Source organism: Pseudopipra pipra, chromosome 16 (genome assembly GCF_036250125.1).
Source record: "Pseudopipra pipra isolate bDixPip1 chromosome 16, bDixPip1.hap1, whole genome shotgun sequence".
NCBI lineage: Eukaryota > Metazoa > Chordata > Aves > Passeriformes > Pipridae > Pseudopipra > Pseudopipra pipra.
The window spans coordinates 11494820-11518639 of record NC_087564.1 but is presented as its reverse complement, the minus strand read 5'-3'; the positions used below and the strand labels follow the sequence as shown (position 1 = coordinate 11518639).

At 51.7% G+C, this 23820-nt stretch overlaps 2 protein-coding genes across 7 annotated transcripts in view; one reads left to right on the top strand and one right to left on the bottom strand.

Moving 5' to 3' along the window:
• The first annotated feature begins 126 nt into the window (after nt 1–126).
• TMEM184A (transmembrane protein 184A) lies at nt 127–15292 on the top strand. 5 transcript variants are annotated; one of them, XM_064673147.1, is made up of 9 exons: nt 127–1828; nt 5127–5351; nt 6004–6169; nt 6983–7073; nt 7165–7240; nt 7848–7939; nt 8319–8488; nt 8588–8785; nt 9226–15292. In XM_064673147.1, exons 2-9 carry the CDS (start codon nt 5127–5129, stop codon nt 9474–9476), a joined length of 1269 nt encoding a protein of 422 aa, XP_064529217.1. In that variant the 5' UTR covers nt 127–1828; the 3' UTR covers nt 9477–15292. The 5 variants fall into 5 exon arrangements, with proteins under 5 accessions (XP_064529217.1, XP_064529213.1, XP_064529215.1 ...); XM_064673143.1 differs by lacking the exon at nt 127–1828 and adding an exon at nt 1999–2111; XM_064673145.1 differs by lacking the exon at nt 127–1828 and adding an exon at nt 2166–2653.
• The window catches only part of MAFK (MAF bZIP transcription factor K), a 14191-nt gene continuing 4245 nt past the window's right edge, over nt 13875–23820 (bottom strand). Inside the window, exons 1-3 of one of the 2 annotated variants that reach the window (XM_064673149.1) lie at nt 20875–20987; nt 19902–19981; nt 13875–18740 (exon numbers count right to left, since the gene is read on the bottom strand). In XM_064673149.1, coding sequence (XP_064529219.1) covers nt 18306–18740; nt 19902–19937 — 471 coding nt within the window. In that variant the 5' untranslated portion in view covers nt 19938–19981; nt 20875–20987 and the 3' untranslated portion in view covers nt 13875–18305. Of the gene's footprint in view, nt 18741–19901; nt 19982–20874; nt 20988–23820 lie in introns of those variants that run through there. The other variant, XM_064673148.1, reaches the window with a different exon arrangement.

Below are 23820 nucleotides of genomic sequence, written 5' to 3'. Positions count from 1 at the left end.
TTACCTGTTTTCTTTTTTCTCTGTGAAAATCACTTCAATTGAAATACAAGCTTTGGTAAGAAGTCAACAATTGTATAATGGGAAAGATTTTCTTGCCTGTTTTTAAGGAAATGAGTCCTATATGACTGCTTTTGTCCTTATGTCAGTTCCTGATGTAGTCTGAATCCATTTTCCACTTTCACTGTGATTTTAAAGAGAAGCAGATAATTATGCTCTGCAAATTTCATGAAAGCTGATGTGAGAGTGGAAGACAGGAACCCAAAATAGTGGTGAGAAGAAGACAAAATAATCTCTGCCAATGGATTACATGGCATCAGCACATGAAAGAGGCAGAACATCCATAGGTTGGACCACCTGCAATGAGCAGCTGTCACAGGAGACTTGGGGACAGAGGGTTTGGGTGAGGGTTACACCAAGGTGTTTCTGCTGAGTCATTGACAAAAAGTGTCAGATGAAGTTGTATGAGTTGATGCAAAGCTTAATAGCCAAACTTTTGCCATTTGCTTGGAAAGCACATTTGTTTTTACCTCTCCTACAAGAAGAAGTAGTAAATTTTTAAGTGAGCTGTTACACACTATTGTCACTTATGAACCTGACAGCACAGACGGAGGCCAGGTCTTGGATTCTGGGAAGGGAGGAGCTGTGCTAAGACCTGTTGGTACAACAGAATCAGCACAGAGCCTGTGCCTGCCCCGTGTTGATCCAGCTGCTGGGTCATTCCTGTTGCTAAAAAATCCCCTAGAAGTAGAAAAGCAGAAAATGGATTTCGAAAGGACTCTTCTCTGAAACAAGGGTTATTTACAGCATTTAAGAGATTATGAGAAATGAAACTTTTTTTAAAAATACATTCAAACACTGCAGGCTTCCGGCTGCCCTTGACAAGAAACTTCATCTAAAAATAATTTTCCAAACTGTGCTTCCAAGAATCAAAGATTTGCATCTGTCATAACTATAAATTTTCCCTCTTCTACATTTCTCCTTTTTTTTGTCTAGGAAGGCTGAGAGAGCCATGTGGAATTTGTTATTGTCGATCTGGTTTGCTAGTAGGGATTCTTTTCCAACACAAAATTCAATGTCTATTCCAAATCCTGGTGCTCTTAGTCTGTCCATATGTCCTGCAACTTTTGGAAAGCATACATTAATTAGCAAATTGGATGGAAATTGCATCTTCCACTGTGGTGATATAGTGGCATACCAGCACTGAGCCCCCAAGACCTGAGTGTCACTACCTAAAAGCCAAGCACAAGTTAACCACCTTAATTTCCTGGCTGTGTGTGCCACCAGGTCTGCACAGGGTGGTGGGTGACAAAAGGACGTGGGGATCTCTCCAATGTGATGCTTGGAGCCAGGACACACTTACCTTGGTGCCTTTCCATGGGCGATAAGTTGGAGCACAAGCAATTGGTCCTTCGACTTTGCTCCTCTCTGCTCAGCAGCAAACCAGGGGGAAGGCCTGCCCCAAACAACAGGCACAAGGTGCCACCAGCTGCCTGCCTTTTAGTCATCGCTCTCCTCCGAGTAGGGATTAATTCCAATTTCAAGGAGAGCTGCCTCTGCCGGCCAGGCAGAGCTTCTGCCCGCAGCCACAGGACGTGTGCCGGGCAGGGGTCAGCGGCGTTGGGCTGCATCGTGGCTTTCCATCCGTGTTTGCTTTCCGGGCGTGGGTGCCGAGTTCGGCAGACCGGAAAGGTAAGTTGGGTGGCTTTTCTGCAGGAGACAAAGCCCAACCTGCTGCTCCAGCTCCCGAGGGGCCCGGGGCACAGCGAGGGCAAGTGGGGCGTTGGCAGGGCGAGCAGGGCCCAGTGAGGGCAAGGGGTGTGCCGGTAAGGTAAGTGGGGTGCTGGCAGGGCCCAGGGCACTACAAGGGTAGTTGGGGTGCTGGCAGGGACAGTGGGGTGCTGGTGGGATGAGTGGGGAGCTGGCAGGACGCGGGGAGCTGCAAAGGTAACTGGGGCACTGTCAGGGCCCGCTGCCAGCAGGCGGGCAGGGCTGGGCAGGGCTGGGAGGGTGTCCGGAGGAGGAGTTTCCCGCGGGTGCAGGTGGAGGAGGGCACGGGGGATGCAGAGGCAGGGGCACGGCAGCCAGACCCACTCCCGGAGGAGCCCCACAGGGTGAGTGGGGCCCTGGGGGGTGCGCAGCGGCTGGGGACACCCCCCACAGACCAGAGGTTGGCCCAGCCACTGGTTCTGAGCACCTGTAGTAGCTGCTGGGGCGGCAGAGCCTGCTGTAAGAGCTCCATACCTGCGTCATCCAGTCCTCCAGCCGGGCTTTAAGCAGGGCTCCATGCTGCCCTGCCTCGATTCATTGCTGTGTGCTTGCTGTAGGTCCTTCCTCCTGGGTGGCCTGGGAGTGGTGTGGAGAGCCTGGTAGGGTAAATAACCCTGAAAAGCAATTGTCTGAAAGCAATCAGGATAAAAGGCATGTCTCCTGTGCTGGTGGGGTTAAGCCTCGATGCTCCCCTTCCCGGGATGTGGGTCAGGGATCTGAGAGGCACTGGTGGGGGGCTGCAAGGGCTCATCTTTCCTTTCTGACTGCTCCACCTCACAGGGGCTGCTGCCGAGATGGAGATTTGTCCCAGGTGTTTCAGGACACAGGGAGGGATGTGAGCTGGGAGTCCAGGCTCTGACAACCTGCGGATAGAGGGGAATCCCTGGTGAGGTGAAAAGCCTATTTGCAGGTGGCCTGCCTGAACACAGGCTTCACTGCTCAGTTTATCTTCTCAGTGCTCACCTGGCATCTCTAATATCCCAGGGAGCGAGTGTAACAGGTAGATGCTGCATGGCAGGTACCTGCAAGGTGTCTGAAAACAGACAGATTGGATGTGGCACTGGCGCAGTCCCATCCAGGAACTGAGTTTTGCAGCTGATATTATTCCTGGTGTCTCCTTGCTGCCTTTGTTTTGGAAGTAAATGGCTCTCTAACTGCATTGAATTGCCCGACTACCTTGCATGGCCGGGATCTAATTACCTCTGGAGCTGGGAGCCCTATCTCCAAGCGGCACTGAGGCTTTTGCTTTTAATGACTTGCTCTGCCATGTTCAGAGTGTGACAATGTCGGGGAGGCTGCCAGGACCGGCTGCTGGTGCCACCGTGCTCGTACTGAGATGGCTGGGAAAGCTAATAAGAGTTGGGATGTCTCAGGCCAAGCATCCGTGGCACAGCGCTGGGTTGAAAACAGAGTAAATGGGTCTAGTGATGAGTGCAGCTCTCTGCCATGTCTTGGGGAGTGGGCTGGATCACTGGAAAAGTGACTAGAAAAACAGCTAGAAACAATGAGCTTTCGTACAGCTCTATCAGGATGCTCTGGTAGAGGGAAAGAGTGGCCAAATCCAGCCATATAGCCCCAGCAGCAGCAGGGTAGCCCCCCAAAAGAGTGAGAAGTGACTGGGAAATGGGGCACAACCAGACTCTTGTCTCCCCTCTCTATGCCACGAGCTATCTCTGTCCTCCTGTTAATGTTTACAAGGCAGGTCTGGTGTCATTGTGGTCTGTCCAAAGACCAGATCCCTCCCCAGCTTTCCCGGGATCCTTCTTCCCGCTGGCTGGGGCAGGGCCACAGGACAGTCACAGGGAGGAAAAGCCCGGCTCCTTGCTGTCTCCATAACACTATTGGCCCCATATCCAGCCATCCCCACTTGTGGGCACAGGTATGCTGGGTGAGCTCCTGGGGCCTGGCCAGCACTCTGCCGCCCCGGCATCTCCTCTTACAGGCAACTCCTGCCAGGAGGGGGGGGGAAAAAGGTATTTTTAGGGCTGTTGATCTGACACCAGCTGAGTTTCCTCGCCTGTGAGGTTGGGGTTTGGGGAGAGGGCAGAAGAGGAAGCCGCAGGGTGAGCTCTTGCTTTGGTTTGTTTTCAGTTTTTAATTGGACCGAGGTCATTCCCTACCACTCTTATCTGTGGCAGATATTTTCATGCTTCTCTCCAGTTCATGCTTACAGTTTTACCCCAGGCGATAGTTACCCAGCAGCTAAAATATTTGTTTATTAACAATGCACTGAAAAGCATCTATATTGTGGGAGCTCTGCTCACAGATTGTTGTTGTATTTTTAAAACTGCTATTGTTATGCTTGGAAAAAAGCAGCTTTCCATAGATTAGCAGAAAGAGAACCCAAACATGGCAGTTTATGCATCTGTTGGCCTTGAGATATGAAACTGCCCTATAAATAATTGCTTATTATTAGGTTGGTCCTTGCTGACTGGAGCCACAGGGTACACGGTGCTCATATGCCCTGGCCACCCTCTGCACCAGGAATGCTCAGTGCCTTGGGGCAATCAGCTTCCAGGAGCACAGGCTGACCAGGGAGATGCTGGAGTGCTCCAGCATCCCTAAGGGGCAGCAGGTTTGCCTGTGGCGTGGCAGGCTTGCTCCCCTGTGCTTAATTTGGGTGCAGGAGGAACCACTGGCTGCCCTTCAGATCTTGGGGTTGGCACTGCTTGGCACAGTGACACTCCCACAGTCCTGAAATAGCTGTATTAAGAACCTGGGTGATGCCAAACATCTGGCTCCTTGGGCAGCCCCAGGCTTTGCCCATAGCAGGCTACACATGACTAACGGAGCCAAATTTGTGGGGGACCACAGGGATCCAGGTGTTTTCTGGGCTCCCAAGCAGGAGGACATAGGTGTCCTGATGGCTTGTTGGTAAGGGACTCATTATTATTATCTTGGGTGAGGGATGGGTTTAACCCTTAAGTCTCTGGTTTATGATGAAAAAGGGTCCTGAGCCACAGGTGTGAACTCACGTGGGCACAAATGTAAGCAGGATAGTTTTTCAAGTTTTTCAAGCTGGATAGTTATTCCTGAGAAAACAAGGAGCAAGGCTGGGAAGGAAAAGCATGTGTTTTGGGAGACATGGGGACTGCATAGACCTTCTCAGGGAAAAGAGGGTCTACTCTTGAAGGACGTTTGCATTTCCCTTCTGAGAGGAGCAGAGAAGCTGACCCAACCATGGCAAATGGGTTGGTTTGGCTGAGGGACGCGCTGGAAAAACCCTGAGGAGGAGATAAACCTCACAGGAGATTTGTACACTCTGTGTGGGCTGGGAAACCTGCTGGAACCTTCCCTGTCACCAGCTTACCTTGCTCCTGCCTTCCTGCACCACTCCCTTTCCCTCTCCCTCCCTGCAGATGAGTAATGCCACACGTGCTGTGTCCTCTCCTGTGGCACCTGGCACCCTGGGGCCTGGCACTGTGGCCCAGCTGGCCTCAGCCCTCCCATCCCCAGCCTTTTCCCTGCGGATGGCTGCCCACAACAACTCCCAGGATGGCCAGCAGCTCTTCCTGACCACGACAACGGCGCAGGCCATCTCTGGCATCTTCGTGTGGTCGGCACTCATCGTCACCTTCCACCAGGTACGGGCTGGAGCGGAGATGGGGCTCAGTGCTGGGGTTGACACGAGGGCAAAACTATTGATTGCCCCCAAGTTCGTTGCAAATCACTCAGCTCTGGATAAGTATTTCTTCCTGCTGCTGCCCACAGGAGATATCTCCGCTGTCAGGAGCCTGGTGCTGGCAGCTTGGGAGAATGGACTTTGTCCACACTCTCCCCAAGTGGTTGCCAGAGCCAGGAGAGGCTGCAGGACATTGATACTGCCTGGAGGCAACACCCAGCAGGGTGTTCAGGGTGCACAGCACCAGCTGCCCTGAGCCACACTGCCAGTGGGCATGGTTTAGGGTACTGTGCAGATCTGTGCTGCTGAAGGCAGCCCTGGGGCAAGTTGGTGCCTCCAAGCACTGGGATGGAGCTGCCCAGGAGAAGGCACACTCCTTGCACAGCCCCAAAGAATGAACCCGATTTCCACATGTTTTCATGCAAGGGATTGCCCCAGGGACTGGGATGGAGCCTGTCTCATGTCTGTTCCCTGCGGTGGGTCTGTGGTAGGAAGCTGGCAGAGCTCTCATCCCCGGGAGGAAGGCTGACAGGGCACCCCTGTGGGATGGGGGTATCTTTGGTTCCCATCCTGACCTTTGGTAGCCACAACTCTGCATTCTGGGCACTTTGCAGATCTACACACACCTGAGGAATTACACCATGCCCAAGGAGCAGCGCTACATCATCCGCATCCTCTTCATCGTGCCCATCTATGCCTTCGACTCCTGGCTCAGCCTCCTCCTCCTCGGCAGCCACCAGTACTATGTCTACTTTGACTCGGTTCGTGACTGCTATGAAGGTGAGCACAGCCTCTCCTCAGCAGGGAAGCTGAAGGCAAAGCAGGGCTCTCATCCTGCTGACCAAACTCTGGAGCATCCTGATTGCACAAAGTGGCAAATATCCATCACTTTCACTTCCCACTCTCCTCCCTGTAGAGGTTTTCCCCTTCCTTCTCCATCAGCAGCAGGGAGAGGGTGCCCCACAGACAATGAGCTGGTGCCTTTCAGACACCTGGCTGCAGGCTCAGAGGGACCCCAGTACCATGCTCCTGGGGAAGGAGGTTTTCTGGCTCTCTGTAGGGTAGAAATGCAGCTTCTCCAAAGCGGAAACCAGACATACCCAAGAAACTGGGGACTTGGGGTGTTTTGAGGTGCTAGATTAATTTTGCTTTTTTGTCTTGTTGCTCTACTCCTGGGGAACTAGGTGGTGTGAGTGTTTGTATTACTTCAGGTTTGGAGCATATGAAACATAAGTGATAGGGATGTCCAGAAAAAGTGTTCAGGACCTGCTCCTTGTTGGCCACCAGCCATTTGTGCTGTCCCTTGGCAATTTTGAGGTCCTTCCATGCAGAGGGTCCCTGAGTGGGCTGTGTGTGCCCAGAGGAGCTGCTGCACCTGCAATGAATTCTGTGCACATAGTGCAGTGTGTCTGACTCTGCTGGGAAGTCAGATGGATTTGACCTGCTGCTCCTCTTGCTGGGACCCCACCTGCCAGTATCCCAAATCCTGGTGCAGTGCCAGGTTAGATGAGAAAACACATGAGCAGGAAGGAATGGGAATTCATCCTGAATTTCCATCAATCCTGCTGATTGTGTCTGCCCTTGCCTTGGCAGCTTTTGTGATTTACAGCTTCCTGAGCCTGTGCTTTGAGTATCTTGGAGGGGAGAGCAACATCATGACAGAGATCCGAGGGAAGCCCATTGCGTAAGTCCCAGCATCCCATGAGCTCCTTGGCCCTTCACCCACTTTCCCCATCCAGCAGCCCCAATGGCATCTCCTTGGCTTCTGCTTCCAGATCCAGCTGCTTTTATGGGACCTGCTGCCTTCAGGGCATGTCTTACTCCATCGGGTTCCTGCGCTTCTGCAAGCAGGTGGGTACTCGATGGGGAGCATCAGCTCCACTCCCCTTGGACAAGGGCTCTCTGGGTGGCAGGTCTCTTCCCCACTGCCCTGCCAAGGGGGCTTTGCTTCATCATTCTCCGAAAATGCTGGTTTGAGGTTTTTTTTCCTCTAAGGGAGGCAGCTCACCCAGCTTGCCGGCATCTGGCCAGCAGCAGGGCTGCACACTCGCTGTCCTTGCCTCTGACTCACTGCTGAGTCAGGGTCTCCTCCCACTGCAGAACTCAGATTGCCATCTCTGTCCAGTCCCAGGTTAGCCTGGACACTGTAACTCTCCAGTGCTGTGCTGTGGGCTGAATCCTGCCACCCATCTGTCCCCAAGCCACCTGGTCCCCCACCTCTGAGTGGCTATGCTGCCTTTCAGGAGATGCCTTCTGGAAGCCATGCTCCCTCTCATCTGCAGACCTTGTGCTGGTTTTTATTTCACCCCTCAGTCACTCCTGTGATGAGAACTGCTCTCTCCTCTGTGTCTTTGTCCCGGGAGCATAGGGGTTGGCTCGTGGGGAGGGGCTGGGGGTGGGATGTAGGGTGTGGGATGTCCCTGCAGCTCAGGACACATCATGTCTCTCCCCTGTGCAGGCCACACTGCAGTTCTGCATCGTGAAACCCCTCATGGCAATCGTCACCATCATCCTGCAGGCGTTCGGGAAGTACCACGATGGAGACTTCAAGTGAGGATTCGGGTTGGGCTGGGGAGGGTGAATGGGAAAGGATGGATCCTTGCTCCATCACAAGTGTGTCCTGTCAATCTCCCCGGGGAGCTGCTCTGTGGGTGGTGAGAGCACTGCGAGCCCGAAGTGCCAAGAATGGAGACTCACTACCCCCAAACAATAAAGGGACAAAATTCCTGTGAGCCATAATAAAAGAGGTCCCACCAACAGAGGAAAAGCTGAGAGTACCCCCTGCTTTCTCTGCTCCTTCTTCCCCACCTGGGCTGTGTTCTCCCTTACGGCAAAGCCTGCACTTTCCCAGTCCCCATTTGATCCCTCTTTGACCCCAGCTTGCTTCGATCCCTGCAGCCCAGGGCAGCAGCTCTCTCTCTCCCTGCAGTGTCCATAGTGGATACCTCTACATCACCATCATCTACAACTTCTCCGTCAGCCTGGCACTTTACGCACTCTTCCTCTTCTACTTCGCCACCATGGACCTGCTGCGCCCATTTGACCCAGTCCTCAAGTTCATCACCATCAAGGCAGTCATCTTCCTCTCCTTCTGGCAAGGTGGGTCCCACCATGGATGCCCAGTGCTTCTCCTCCCGTAGCCCCACTTGGCTTAGGGATGCAGGAGCAGAGCTGATCTCTCTCCCTTCCCCTGCACAGGGACACTGCTGGCAATCCTGGAGAAATGTGGGGTGATCCCTGAAGTTCAGATCATCGATGGGAAGGAGGTGGGAGCTGGGACAGTGGCTGCTGGCTACCAGAACTTCATCATCTGCATTGAGATGCTGTTTGCTTCCATTGCCCTACGCTACGCGTTCACCTGCCAGGTGTACAGGGAGAAGAAAGAGAACTCGACAGGTAATCCTTCCTCACTTCTTCCTTCCTTCATCAATGACTAAGTAAAGAGGAACCCCCCCTTATTTTATTAGTATCCCATTACCAATGGGATGCTAAAAACTACAAGAGAAGTTTCCTTATCCTATGCTCAATGGGTTCCTTCTCCCTGTTCCCTAATGATACCACAAACCATAGCAAGGGGATGGGAAGAGAGACCTTGGTGTGAATGGGCAGAATTAGGGGATACGTGATACCCACATGCTGTAGGAGAGGATCCATCCTCCTTGAAACATGGAGGTGGAGTTGCCTTCCTTCTTGGAACTTGCCACTGCAAGCTGACGTGGCCCACAATGAGCCTCTGATCTTGAATTTCTAAGGAAAAGTGTCATCCCAGTCTTGAAGTGCTTGGGCTCATTGACTGACTGATGTCCCATCACCCTCCTGCTCTCCCTCTTTTGCAGCAAACCTTGCCCCGATGCAGAGCATCTCGAGTGGGCTGAAGGAGACCATCAGCCCCCAGGACATCGTGCAGGATGCCATCCACAACTTCTCGCCCACGTACCAGCAGTACACTCAGCAGTCAATGCAGGAAGCAGAGCGCAAGGCACCAGGGCAGAACGGGCATGTGGCCTCCAAAATGGATGGTCAGAGCAGCAGGAAGAGCAAAAACATTGAGAAGAGAGTGCTGATCCTGTCAGATGAGGAGCTGTAGGAGATATCAGAAGGAACAGTGACACTGGAAAGATTTAAACCCATGCAAATGGGAGGTGCCTCGAGGCTGAGACAACCTGGTCTAATCAGAGCACTGGGAAGCCAGGAACTCTACCCAAAAAGCCAGTCTCTCGAAGGGAAGATGCAATAACCCAAGGAAAGGTTAAATCAAACAGTGCCAGCTTCTGCTGTCCCATCTCTCCTGCTGTTACGGATGAGGCTGTGTTTGACCCTGCATTGCTGCCCCACTGCTGGTGCCTCTGTGCCAGCCCCGTGCCAACACTGGGGGATGCCAGGCAGGCAGGGGAGCCAGGGTGCAGGACAGACCAGCTGCCCTCGCTCTCCTCTTACCTCTAAGCAGTGCTGAGGCCTGAGAGAAATGCTTTTCTCAGCACAGTTCTGTTCTAGTTTCTCCCAATTTGAGTAAAAAATGATCTCCAAGGGCCCCGTGGAGAAAACTAGCCCAGGAAGGTGACTTCGCTTCACCTCAAAACCCGGTAATGGTTGAAAGACGTCATTCCTTATTTTTACATCTTTTCCCCTCTCCTTCTCCCAGAAAAGCCTACAGAGTTGTGCAAAAGACCTTTACCATGGAAGAAGAGCAAGTCATCTTCTTCTCCCTCCAGATGTGGATGCAGCTGTCTGAGTAACTCCCCCGGGAGCTCGGGCAGGACCTCACTGGGGCTAATCAGAGGTCTGCAGCTGCATTTCTGAGATCTGCTGGTGACAGAAGCGCTTGTTTATGTCTAAAGCAGCTTATCTCTGAATGGATCAGAAGTTAAAAGGGATTCCAGCTTCCTTATCAGAGTCTTTATTAGGGAACTGGACTGTGACTGGTGGTGGTAGGAATTCATTTACTGGGAACTGTCTGTTCCTCCTCATCCTTCACTATTCCTGGTCCCTGGGTGTTGCCTGACCTGTGGGAAGGCAGGTGGGAGCTGAGCCCAGTTGGGTGACCATCGTGGGGATAGAGAGGTGCTGGGGGATGTCACCACTCAGGGCAGGACCACTGGTAGGGGAAGAGCCTGAAAGGAGGGATTCTCCCTGTATCAGTGATGGAGAGTGCACATCCTTCTGTTAAATTTCCTCTCTGTTTTTTTTCCCCCCCAGTTTTTAGTCTGATTTCTATTCCCTTGTAATCAGATGATCTCTGTGAACTTACCTAGGCACTGGTTGGGCTGTTGTCTGGGGTGGGAGCTGGGTAGTGGAAGGACGAGGGCAAGTCTGCAGCCTCAGATTTGCAGTCGTGGCAAACAAACCGATAGGTAAGGCCTGGAGCCCTGTTACACACAACTCCAAGCGTTTGGGTCCTTTTTTCCCCCCCTGCTCTTAAACTGCAAAATGTAAATCACAACATGAAATTATTTTATTTATTTCTTTTTTCTAATAAACAGCAATTTCTAGCACGGAGCAAGCATTTTCACTGAGCTCAGCAAGCAGAGCCCTCGATCTGCTTGTTCCTGCTATAATGCTGATGCTCTTAAGCTTAACGTCCTCCCTGCCCCTCAATGCTGGCCCAGCAGAAATACCTGCACACGCAGCATCCTGCACATTTTGGCATTCCTGTGGGATTTGTGCTCATCTTTTTCACTCCACAAAGAATGTGCATGTCCCCTGCTTCCTCTCCTTGCGCAGCACCTCTTCCAACCCTCGCCTAAGATGTGGGTGCAGTGGTTCAGAGGTGCTAGATCTGGTTTAGCTAAGCTAAGCCCAGGCTCCAGCACCAACAAGACAACCAGTTGATGATTTTTGGAGAAATCTTACCATGCCGAAGCCCAGATTCCACACAAGCATCCTATAGCTCAGCCAGTCTCGTGAGTCCCTGTGGTCCAAAGCTGCTCATACCTGCTCAGCAGGTGAGACAGCTGCCACTTATCCTGCAAGGAGGTCCATAAACAAGAGCCATATGGTCTGCGCATCCAGGCATTCATCCAGGAACCTGTGCATCCTGGGAGCAGGACTGTCCTGCCCACAAAGTGCAGCCTCCGTGCTCAGGGACGAGGCTGCTTGGCTTTGTAACACAGCCAGCACCGAAATAGGGACATCTCAGCTGAGCATCTCCATCTTCACCCCTCTGGGAGAGGACGGCCACAGCTGCAGGAGCAGAGGCTGCTCCGGCTCCCGGGGCGAGGACAGACTGCAAAGGTGATGATGGCACATCTGTCGACGCACTCGCAGCCGCTGAGATAAAGACTTGCACAAGAACACAGCAAGAACTGTGGTTGTACTTCACTGCACAAATGATCGTCTCCGGTGCATAATGGGCTGCCTCCATTGCTCTGCCAGCAGGTGCAATTCCCACCGCAGACAATAACATTTGCCTATTTATGTCAAGCCCTGATTACTGTATTATATGTAAAACAGATCTTTCTTGCAAGCCAAACAAGGGGGGGAAGAAAAAAAAGTCAGCTGTGACTCATGCAAGTCAGCAGTGTGATACCAGCCTGAAGGAGCCGTGCTGGGCTGGACACCAGCTGGCTGCCGCGACGGCAGCAGCAGGCACCCTCCCTGCTCCAGCCGGTGCAAGCTGGGCCTCCTGCTCGTCCTTTTTCTTGGAGAGGGGAGAGAGGCAAGAGCTGACGGCTCAGGCTGGGCGCTGTCACGGCCCTCCAACCCTTACACTGTCAAAGCGCATCCACAGGGAACAGAAATGCCAGCGGTGGTGTGGGCTGGATGTGGTCCCACGCTCCTCTGCTAATGCGTCTCCTCCACCTCCTCAACAAGGACGCGGGGAAAGCTGGCGGCGAGCACCCGGGTGACCTACACAGGAGCCTGCTGAGCCTGGAGCCACGCCAGCAGGCAGCCCGGGAGGAACAGGCGTCTCTCACTGCCAGCAGCAGGCTCTGGTGGTCGGCAGATTTGTTTTCCAGTTGTCACTTGTCCTCGGGCTTCCCCCAAGGGCAAGGCTGAGCTGCAGCTATTGGATCTCCTGGTGCTTTTCGGGCTTGGGTCAGGCAGGTTTACACCCCACTCATACCAGGGATGATCCTCACAGGGCATGCCCTGCCATTGCACCTGCAGGAGCTAGGGCTGACCACCCTACAAGCAGAGGGGAAGGAAGGTGGCCACTGGCACCACAGCAGAGCCAGCTCTCACACATGGCTGCTCACCATGCAGCACCCAGTCAGAGACAGACACTTCTTTTTTTGGGTGCTAACACCTACCAGTGAGTCCCTGGGCCCAGCTGCTGACAGGCAACAGGCTGCCAGACCTGCACCAGAGAGCAGGATTTGTGCTTTTGCCACCCTGTTCAGAAAGACCCTTCCCTAAGACTTCTCCCCTAAGCATGGTGAAGGTTGAGTTTCCTTTCACTGCTGAACCTCCACCTGGACCCTTCCTCATGCCCTTTTCCTCCTGAAATAATGTTCCTCCATGCCTCCAACAGTCACAACTGGCCCACCTCCCTCTCCTCTCCCTTGTCACTGGCTCCTTGCTGCCATCTCTTCAGGCAGGAGCTGAAGCAGCTGATGATGCTTTTTTTGCTCAGCAGGGAGACTGCAATCACCCCCCAGGCTTCACCCACTGCCTGCTCAGCCAAGCCTGCCTGGCCCCACCTAATGACCATCCATTACCTGCTGACACACAAAGCCTTTCAGCCCTGCTCCTCTCCACTTTGCCCTACCTCTAATTCCAGCTTTGGCCAACACACCCATCTGCCTCCAACCTACTGCGTCAATATGGCCAAGTGTTTTCCCCCTTCAGCTGCCCCCTAAACAACCGCTTGGAATAGGAGTTCAAAGCCAACACAACCCCTGGGAGCTCACTGGCACAAGGTACCACCCCTTTAAAGCCCCAACAGGGACAAGCAAAAAGATGAAGTGTTGATGTAAGGGTTTATTCACAGGCAGTTGCACGGGGAAACAGTGAAGGGATATTTCACAACCCAAAGAAAGAAAGAAAGAGGAGTGTCTCTCTGCAGCACTGCAAGACAGGTCACAGTGTCTCCAAGCCACAAGTGGCCTTGCTCAGCATCACGACTGCAGGCAGGTGCCTGCTGAGCTGTCAGTCCTGCTTGTGCTAACACAGACACCCACTGATTGTGCACAAAGGCACAGCCAGGGTTAGGAACAGATACACGTGGTCTGAGCATGGGATCAACCTGACAAACAGCTCGGACAAGAGCCATCCCTTAAGCACATTCCAAATAGCCCAAGAAAGCACCACAGAAAGGCTGAGATGGGCTCCGCCTGCCTGGGTCAGACAATTGCAACAGCCCAAGCTGCCATCCCACTTGCCTTAGCCCAGCCTGCCTCCGAAAAACACACTGCTCACCGCAGCGCCACAGCCAGCAACCAGCTAGCTGCGTGCTGCACTGGGGACAGGCAGCAAAAAAACCAAGGAAAACACTCCACTGAAGATCAATTCAGGCTCCAAAATGCTGACCATAGACCAGGGCAAGTCTGAAACCAGAAAATGCTTTATTGGAAAGGTACAAAAAAACCAGTCACTGCAGCTAAATTTACAGCAATAAATTACGTTGTGGCTGTCAAGAGAAGTAATGGACACATACACAGGGCTATTCGCCTTACAAACAGGAATCCACATTGCTTGGTATATCAATAATTTATTTTATAATAAAAAAGCAGCACAAAAATAAATATTGAAATGAAATTACTGAGTAACCACAGAGGATAGAATGAGCTGGTGATAAAAAACAACTTAAAACAGAAGACTTCTATCATTAAAAAAATGAAAGCAAGTATCCACCATCTACAGAAACACCCCAGCAGACTGAAATACAGACGAAGGAAAACAAATCCACATTACAAAAGTTTTTCGGTTTTGTTTTGTTTCCTTTTTTTTTCTATTTTTTTTCTTCTTTTTTTTTCTTTTTTTTTTTTTACTTTTTAAATAAAAACAATCATGACAATGAAGTTTAAATGATTCGAGAGAGAAAAAACTGCCACCTTCTCCTCCTCCTCCCCGGGGTCTTGAGCCATCCCTCATGCTCCCGTGGCATCGCGCCTGGCCCTGCCACAGCTCATCTCCGCACCCGCCCCATCCCTCCCCGGCCGTCCCAGCGCTGTCACCCAGGTCTCTGCCCTTTGCAGTAGAGTTGGGCAAGAGCAGAGACTTGTTTCTAAGGGATCTGGAGCTGCCCTGGAGGGAAAGGTTCCCCACTCCCAACAGAGAGCACAGCAAACATGTCTACGAGAACAGAGATGCCCCTCCCGGTCCCTGCACGCTTTTCGTCTTCTCCTGCCTCCCGCCCAGCCCTCGGTTCCCACGTCACGCTGCGGATGGGGAGCAACCAAAGAAAGGCCAGGCCCAGGGGAGAGGATCCCAGCACTCACAAAGCAGAGCCCCCGCTCCTCAGTGGGGTCGGGGGAACAAACTAAGAGGGGCAGAGAAGGGAGCCCCAGCATCCAAACTACTGCAGCAAAGAGACAAGCGAGAGGCGCGGCTGCGGGGGAACGCGCCCCAACGCTGCCAGCGCCACACGCCGCACTCGCCCTGGGTGTCAGGTTAGCAAGTGCAGGACGGAGAGGGGAAAAAAAAAAAAGCCAAACAAAACAAAACAAACAAACAAAAAAAATAAAACACAACAGAAACAAACCGAACCCCAGAGGAATGCAACGCGACAACCCCAAGCTGGAGGGCCCTCCAGGGAGGAGGGTGGAGGAGCTGGGTCTCCAACGCGGTCAACAGCTTTCGGGTCATTCCTCCCTCCACGTTACCTTGCAATTCTGATCCCTCTGTGGAAGTTTAGCCAGGACATTTCATTCCCCTCCAGGTCACCACCCAGGGAGCCCTGGACTGGCAATTTCTTTTAATAAAGATTTACAGTATCAAACTTGGAAAAAAAATTATTTTTTTTCTTTTTTACGAAAAATCTGTACGATAAAATGTATATAATTATATATTTATATATATATTTCTCTCTCTTTAAATATTTCCACGTGGTCCTTATGGATATCCAATATGGATTACCTACCATGGCTATGGTATCAACAGCTTTAACAACACCCAGGCCTCTTGTTCTTTATTGAGTGACCAGAGATTTAAGTGCCTACCAGCACTAAACTAGCAATCACTTGGACAAGCCTTTGGCACCCTTCCAAGAACTGGAAAAAAAAGAAATACTTGGCCACAAGGGAAGTGCCACGTAAAGATATGTTTCTCAACTCATTCCAACAGCAAGAAGACCCCACGGAACAAAGTTGGACCTCCATCTCCCTTGGTGAGACTGGTCTGATTTCCCCGGAGGGGTGTCAAGGGCAGCCAGAGGGTGTTCCTATCTAGCCAGGAATGTTATGGAGCTCTGGAGCTGTTTTAAAGACTGGAAGCATTTGGGCATTTTCAAGTCAACTGGCCTTTTTCAATAAAGTTTTCATTTAAAGCCCCAACAGTGCCAGGAGTCTCCATTTGCCTGTTTTTGGAGGCACCTGTAAGGTCTGGGAAAGTTTCCAATGTCTGTGAGCTGGAGAACATGAGAGGACCAGGAAATGACAGTAACATCTTTCTCTTCCTCAGCTTCTGCTGTGGGAGTCAATAACTGGTACTGATACACAGGACATCGATCTGCCTGTTTGGAGATAGGGAGGGAGTGGAGGAGAAATGAGGTAACACTAAGTGTCATCCAAACTCTACGTGTTGGAAAATCACTTGAAGGAAACTCCCTGCTCCCCTCCATAACACGTGGATCTGGCAGGGGGAATGAGCCTTCAGGAAGCATTTCACTGACACCCTTTCTGGCTCAGTAAGGTCACGGATGTCAATGTTGAGGACTGAATGAGAACCAAGTCTGAGGTTTTTCTTTTCATTAACCTATTTCACAGGGGATCCTCCTGGGAAATCCAGAGACTCCGATGACAAGGTGAAAAAAAAAGAAAAAGCAAGCTAACGACTTCTTCCAAAGACAAGTAGGGCTTCACTAACTTACTGCCATCCAAGGCAAGACAAAGCCTCAAACAACAAATTATACTGGGTGTCAGATGCCAGCTCACTGTCCCCTTTGCAACAACGGTGGCACTTGCTTATTCTCTTTCAGTCCAAAACACTCGTGAATTCTCCGTGATCTTTGTTTTCTGTTCTGGAGCCCAAATTCTCTAAGCTCTTCTCCTCATCTTGAACTTCAGCAATCTCATTCTCTTCTCACCTGCGTGACAACAGGCATCGTCCATTCCACAAGTCTCTGACCTGCCCTACAAAACTCACAGTCCCTTTTCTTTCCTACTTTAAAAAGAAAATAAAAACAACAACAAAACACACAAACACCAACATAGCTATTTTTTTTTTTTACAGTGACCTGGAAACGTTCATCTTTTCAGTGCTGCTGCACTACAGCAGACTCCCTCCTTTCAGCTTCCCACCTCCTGCCCATTGCCAAGCCAGAAATCCCTCTCCCAAACCACTGCTCAGAGCCATACGAACGACTTCTCGATCCCAATTCTTCCGTCCCCTACACACACATTTTCCATCCTGCCTTCTGTGCACCTCTCAGGATAATTCACCCATTGGCAAGAGAAAGCATCAAGTTTCAGGGTCACATTCACACAGGTTGTCTGAACACTGAGGGTTGTTCACCGTACTCTTTGGATCCCAAATTCAGCATCCGATGTGCTATGGAGAGGAAAAGACTCTTCCAGCTCCCATCTGACCTCCCCATAGCCCTTCTCTGGTCATCAAGGACTGGCGAGCACAGCTCTCCAGCTGGGATGCTCGTTGCTAACCTACCAATGCTTTTGTCAAAGAGGAGACTCTAAAACTTCTCTCCTCCTGTCTGAATACTATTGCCCTCTAGTTACACTTCAGTGCTTTAAAAACATCCTTCTGAAATACGCTGCACAAACCCCTTCTCATAGTGCTGATCCCAGCAGAACTGTCCCACCTTCTCTCACAGCCAGTTCTGCCTCCACCAGTAATACTTGCAGCATTTTTCCTCCTCATCTCCCCTTCTCCTCCCCATCACACTGCTCTTCATTCACAGCATCTACTGTGCCTCCCTCCCCTAAGCTTCAGGGAATCCAGGAAAAAAAAGCTGCTACTTCAAGACTGTGGATCATTTGGAAGAAATAAACTGCATAAATATACCCAATTCACAGGCACACCTTTGGGAAGGAGCTATTGGGAAACTTGGGCTTGGAATAAAGGAGGCTGCAATGTAGTTTTTACAGGCCACACAGGTAATGGGGCATATTAAAATATGTAAAATATATATTTTTCCATAATTTAACAGCATGGATCAAAAACAAAAGGTTATTCCTAATGGGTGTGGTCAGACCCAAGCATTAGTCTCCATCGTCCTCCCACTCCCATCCACTCATACCACGATGAAATCAAATCCAAAAAGCCTATATCCCTGCCCTCGTAATATCAGATGGAAGTGGGGAAGGTAGGGGAGACCCTTCTTACAAGGAGTAGGAGGCCACTAAAGGAAACTCTTTTTCCCATACATTCATCTCACATGATGATTTCTACAGTCCATCTGTTTCCTGGCTCTTGAGCATCATTCACGAAGACTCCGGAGGCTCCTCAGGTATCTTCTCCCAGCTGGAAAGCTCCCCACGGCTGAGAGGGGTTTGTGGACACAGGGGGAAGGAGGAAGTAGATCTTGCAATTTGTACTGCATACAGAGCTCAAATCCTGGACACGAGAGGTTGACGGAGCCACTGAGTCCAGACAGAAGCAGCCAGTTAAGTTCCCTTTGTAGGAACCCTTTGGGTTTGTTTGCTTTTCTCGTTTTCTTTTTTTTTTCTTCTATTTTTTGCACTTTTGGAAGAGAATTCTTAAAATGCCAATTCTTGACATGACCAAGGACTCCGGAACAATGCATAAGAGCCTTATCCCCTCCCCTCTGAAAGGCTGCTAGTTCCCCCCACCGAGGGCACTAGGACGCTGCTGAAAACGGCACAGAACTGGATGAGATTTCGGCTGATTTCACGATGGTGATGACACTGGTGGTGGCAACTTTGGTCGGGGTAATAGGCCCTCGCGCCACGGTACGAGCAAAGGTCTGGAGTGCTTCGTACTTGGAGCGCAAGGCATCCAGCTCTAGCTTCATGCTGCTGTTTTCTCTGGCCAGCTTCTCCACCTCTTGCTGCAGCTCAACCCGCTGCCTCTCGAGCTCCTCTTTCTGAGTCACGCGCTTGATGCGGCAGCTGGCAGCGTAGCCCCGGTTCTTCAGCGTGCGTCTCCGCTGCTTCAGACGGATGACCTCCTCTTTGGTGAGACCCCTCAGGTGCTGGTTCAGCTCCCGTACGGACATTGACACGAGTTCATCATCACTCAGCACTGGGGCATTCTCTCCTGACTCCTCCTTTACCTGCAAATACCAACAGCACAGGGGTAGCAGCAACCCTACGCGAACGGATGTTCTGGACAGCAGAAAGGGACAAGGCCACCCCTCGGCAATGTGACAGCCCTACCTGGAAAACACCCCTGCAGCGCTGTAAAGAGCACAAGCTCCACTAAAACATCTGGGTTAAACATTGCAGAGATCTGAGTGCTGCTGTCATCTGAGTTTGGGTAACCCTCTTAGGTCAAAGTGGTGTGAACCCAACAGCAAGATTTTCAAGGAGATAAACGTAAAGCCAGATGAAGCCTTTTGTTTGTGAAGCCCTTGGTCAGGACCCAAAATTCACACTGAGTGCTAAAGATGACACCTTTTCGCAGCATTATGTTGGGATACTAGTGCAGCATCTCAAAAGCAGAATAGCTGCTTGTGTGCAGGGCTTAATCCAGCATTTTATGGCTTTTCGTTTTGCTCATTTGAGCAGTGAAAAAAACCAACCCTGCTTGGCTTCAAGGACACAGCCTGATTTGGTTATGCTGGGGCACAGGCCAGAGTGAAGTTACATGAGGAAACCACACCAAGGCCTTGTGCCTTTTGTCAAGCAGGTTTGCCACCACCATTATTTTCAGAATCGTAGAATCCAGAAGACCTTTAATATCACTGAATCCTGAACCTTTTAAGACACCATCCTTTTGTCTTTTCAGAGACTGAAGTACACATGGCATGAAGAGCTAAAACACTGGAAAGAAATTTCAACAATGCATGCACAGCCCATGCACAGACCACCACCATGCTGGCATGTCCGAGGCATTTACTTTCTCATAGATATCAGAGACACCAGCTGAATACATCTCTTCCCCAGTGCCTCCCAGTCCTGAGAGTAAAAGTACTTCAAGCCTGGGAGCAGTGGTTTCAGGATGCTGCCAATACCTGCTATACCCAGAAGTTTCTTGGATAGGCAACTGGGATACACCAGCCTCCACGCCATCCCAGAGACTTCAGACCTCTTTCTGGGTATCGCTGGTATTCTTCTACCCTAACCTTTCCTTTAGATAGTGGGAAATTGTATCAGCACTCATTTGTAAGACTCTCTTGGAATGAAAAAGAATACTCATGTACGACCCAACATTGCACAGTTCCACAACAGCCTCCCTGGCCACCCAGCCCCACTCACCCAGCCTTCTTGCCTACCTTTAATGCCTTGTTCGGTTTGGGATTAGTCGTCATAACCTGAGCACAGTCTTCCGGACAAAACTGCTCAGAAATTGCAACTGGGAAAACAAAAAAAGATTTATAGGTTAATCTCAGAGATGAAGGCAGGAAGAAGATACCAAACACGGTGGCCCAAACTCCCAACTCGACCACCACTGGAAGAAATAACCACACAGTTGTTTGAAGCACTGCGATGGATTCAGACATTTGTGTTGACAAGCGCATTGCTTCCCAACACTTAAGACCTCATATTTTGCTATTAACTACAGATCCAGCAGGGAAGACAGGGCAGGGAGGAGGGGGAAGGACACCCATAAACAAGAGTCACACTAAGCACCACACACCGCCTTGCCATGTGCCACCCCTTCCCAAGGGGAGCACAGAGCGTGGCCTCTCAGGCCCCGCCACCTCCCTCCGGAGGAATCCCAGACGCTCCAAATAGCCTATTAGGGACTGAATTAAGAGTTACCTCCGCTCATAAAAGGCACTGAAAAGCCACAAGACAACAACTCCCTTCATTCTTATTTTGATGATTATTAACCCAGCTCGAAATTGAACCAGCAACCCAGAAAGAAGCTGCCTGGTTTGTAACCTGCTTCCAGCGCTGTCCCCACCCAAAGGAGACGCCACCAGAAAACCCGAACAACAGAAACAAAAGCCCCCGATAACAAAGCCAGGCAGGAGTTTGCCTCTCCCAACACACCAAGACTGTTGCTTCCCGATCCTCCAGCCCCGGGCTGTGAGAGCCGACCTGCCTGATGTATCTAGTGACGTGGAGGCATGTCCATCGACAGGCAGACTGTCCCCTGCCGCGACGCTGCCCTTCACTCTCACCTTAGCTGGTGACTACACCCCTTCGACCAGCGCCTTGCCGAAAATTCACCTGCCCGCACCTCCACCCAAACCCTTTGCCCTGCGGTGATGGCAGCACGACGCTCCGACGGGTACCTACCGCGAGCGAGGCGACCACAACCGCGCCACCATCACAGCCTCTGCCTATGGCTCCCCAGCGGGGAGGGGGCGAGGCGCCGGGCCCCCCCGACGCAGGGCGGCTTCGAGGGCTGCACACCCGCAGCACCGCAGAGTGCAGCCTGTCTGGCGGGAGTCCTCTCTCTCCCCCCACCTTCTCCAGCCCAGCCCAAACCCTCCCCATTTCCACGTCTGCATCGTGTCACACATCCTAATCATTCATGAAAAATCCAGCCAAAGCATCCCAAGCATGATTCCCTTCTGATAGTTGCCATGGTGACCTTGGGAAAGTAGCCAACCCGGAGACAGTCACCATGGAAACAGAGAAGCCCAAAAGCAATAATGACTTCAGGTCATGTCTGTGCAAAGACATCACGAGGTCGTCGGAGAGTAAACAAACTCATTCATATCTGCAAACAGGGGTAGTGGGATTTGGGGGGTGAAAAGGTGGGGCGTGAGGACTGGTTGGGAGCTGGGTGGGTGAAGGTGCTGGCTCAGCCCGTGCTGCTGTCACTTGAATTTTATCAGTCAAGACACCTCATCATCACACGACTTACGTAAAGATCAAGATGAAGAGCAGGAGAGGAAAAAAATAATCCTGTAAGTGCAGAGCTGCAAGATACTATCCTAGATATTAGGGAGTGTATTTAGGCGCCTCCTCTATTTTTAAGCCCGAGACAGCACAGCTCTCCATGTCTGGAGGAGGGACAAGGACAGCCGCACAGCGCACAAGCCAAGATGCTCCGTGATGAATGGACCACTTACAGCAACTGGTGTGCACTGCATTTTCTAGAGCATCACCGAGTCCTTCCCTGCTCTCCTCCAGCACCGAACCCCACCCCAGGCAGACCTCAAATTGCAGCCCCTGCCTCGCTGGGCTGGTCACAGGGGCAAGTCTCAGCCCCCTGCAGCTGCCTCCAAAGGATGGGGGAGCACCTGCCACACTTTGTGCTCTTCAGAAGGGCAGGATCCCCTGCGAGCACAGGCACTTCTTCAGATCCCAGCACTGCCCTTTTGCCGTCCATCCATCGCCTCCCTGCCACACCAGGCATTTGCTGCCCACCCCTACCTCCCGGCCGGAGGCGCAGACGTAGGCCCTAGCAGTCGGGAGGAAGGAAAAAGCTCCTTGTCTTGGCCAGGAGGACTCGTCTCAGAGTTGAGGAGCGCAGAGGCGCTGCCAGTGCGTAGAGGAAAGGGCCGGCAGCCCCCTCCCTGCAGAGGCGCAGCGCCGGGCCGCAGGCAGTTGGTGCCATAGTTATGCAGTGAGTCACCAGCTGTTTACAGAGTTTGAGCGCTCACATTCCCACAGCATCAGAAACTCTTCCTTCCCTCAGCGGCATCCCCCCTCCCTCGCCACCCCCATCCCTACAAGGGAAGGGGCACGCTGGGCGCGCTGGCCGCACGCCGCGCTGCTAACGCCGGAAAAGGAAAGGCAAAAAGGAGGGGGAGGCCAACGACAGCCTCGTGTCACACCCACCAACTGCACAAAAAGCCTTTTGATCCTCACCCAGCGCGTCTTCAAAGCGTTTTCTACGCCAGCCGATGGAAAAACTGAACGGGGCCACTTGGCTGCGCAGAGATGGAAAGAAATGTAAAGTACCATGGAAAACACGAACCGAGGGGGGAGGTTTCCTCCAGAGGGGGTCAGCATGTGGGCTCACCTGCCACCCCAAGCAATGCTCCAGCTCTGCATGATGAAATCCCTTCTGGTCACCTGTTGCTCCATGTCACCAAAGCAACAGCTCCTTACCCTGCACATTCCTCAGAGGACAGACAGCACAGATGCTCGGTACAGGGTCTTCTGCTGCACACCTGTCTCCCCCTGCACACCAGGGCACCCTCCCAAGATAGGCAGGGATCCATCCTACTGCACCAGGGGTGATGGGCCAGAGCCACTGCTGGCACAGAAATGAATGAGAAGGTTCAGGGCACCATAAGGAATAGTGATACCAGACCCTCTTGAAGGGTGGGAGACTGGGGGCTGCCCCGACCCAAAGGGCAGGGTTCCATAACACAAGTAGAAATACTCAATCAGGCTCAAGCCTCACACTCAAGACTCCAGTGCCAGGAAGAGTCTTATCTCTGCACTAGGTGAAGGCACAGATGTGGTCCAGGCTCTGCTCGAAACCAATACAACTACACTCACAACCCTCACCAGCAGCCCTCCAGGGCCTCAGGCTCCATCTCCCCATCTACTAACTCCTTCCCATCAGAACTATTTGGGACTATTCAGCTACTAACAAGCTACTAAAATCAGCATGGCATCTCCCACAGATAGGAAGCAAAATCCACAACAAAATCATAAACCATTCCACAAACAAGTCATACCCAGCAACATTCCCTAAACATGCTGCACAGGGGTCTTCTGGGAACCTGCCTGCAATTTGATTATTAGAACCCTTTTAGTCTTTACCCTACTCCTGCCCTTCTTTCCTTAATTGCGTTTGCTGCATCACATCTAAAATTAGGAGCTCAGCTTTTTGGAACAAGGACCGTGTTACATCCTGCTCTGTAAGCAGTACGACACACTTTGAACGCTACATCAATAAAGCAGTGAGTAGTAATACACCAACTGTGAGGGGAAAAGGCTTTTCCAGAGCAGCTTCACGCTCGTATTTACAGCAAGTGTTTTGACTGTGGGTTACATAAAGAGCCCTTGTAATTCTGCAATAAAGTTACCCATTGACAGCCTTGCCAACGCCCTCTCCCTCCCCCAGACAACTCCTATGCCTCTTACAGCATCCTCCCAAAAACCTGGAGGTCTCCAGCTGACATCCTAAGCCTGGCAGTCTCAGCTTAGACCACCGAGAGATCTGCAGTTCCTTTGCTTCGAAAGGGAAAGACAGCAGAAAGCCTGACTCAGGCAGAAGCAGGACACAGCTTTCCACACAAGGCTTGCAATTAAGAAAGAAAACATGCCAGAGTGAGA

What these genes read in the sequence shown, in the direction of transcription:
- TMEM184A (XM_064673147.1), top strand. Translation starts at nt 5,127, where the DNA reads ATGAGTAATGCCACACGTGCTGTGTCCTCTCCTGTGGCACCTGGCACC. An exon ending in GGTTCGTGACTGCTATGAAG is followed by an intron (nt 6,170 to 6,982) that starts GTGAGCACAGCC and finishes TTGCCTTGGCAG; the next exon opens with CTTTTGTGATTTACAGCTTC. An exon ending in ATCCGAGGGAAGCCCATTGC is followed by an intron (nt 7,074 to 7,164) that starts GTAAGTCCCAGC and finishes TTCTGCTTCCAG; the next exon opens with ATCCAGCTGCTTTTATGGGA.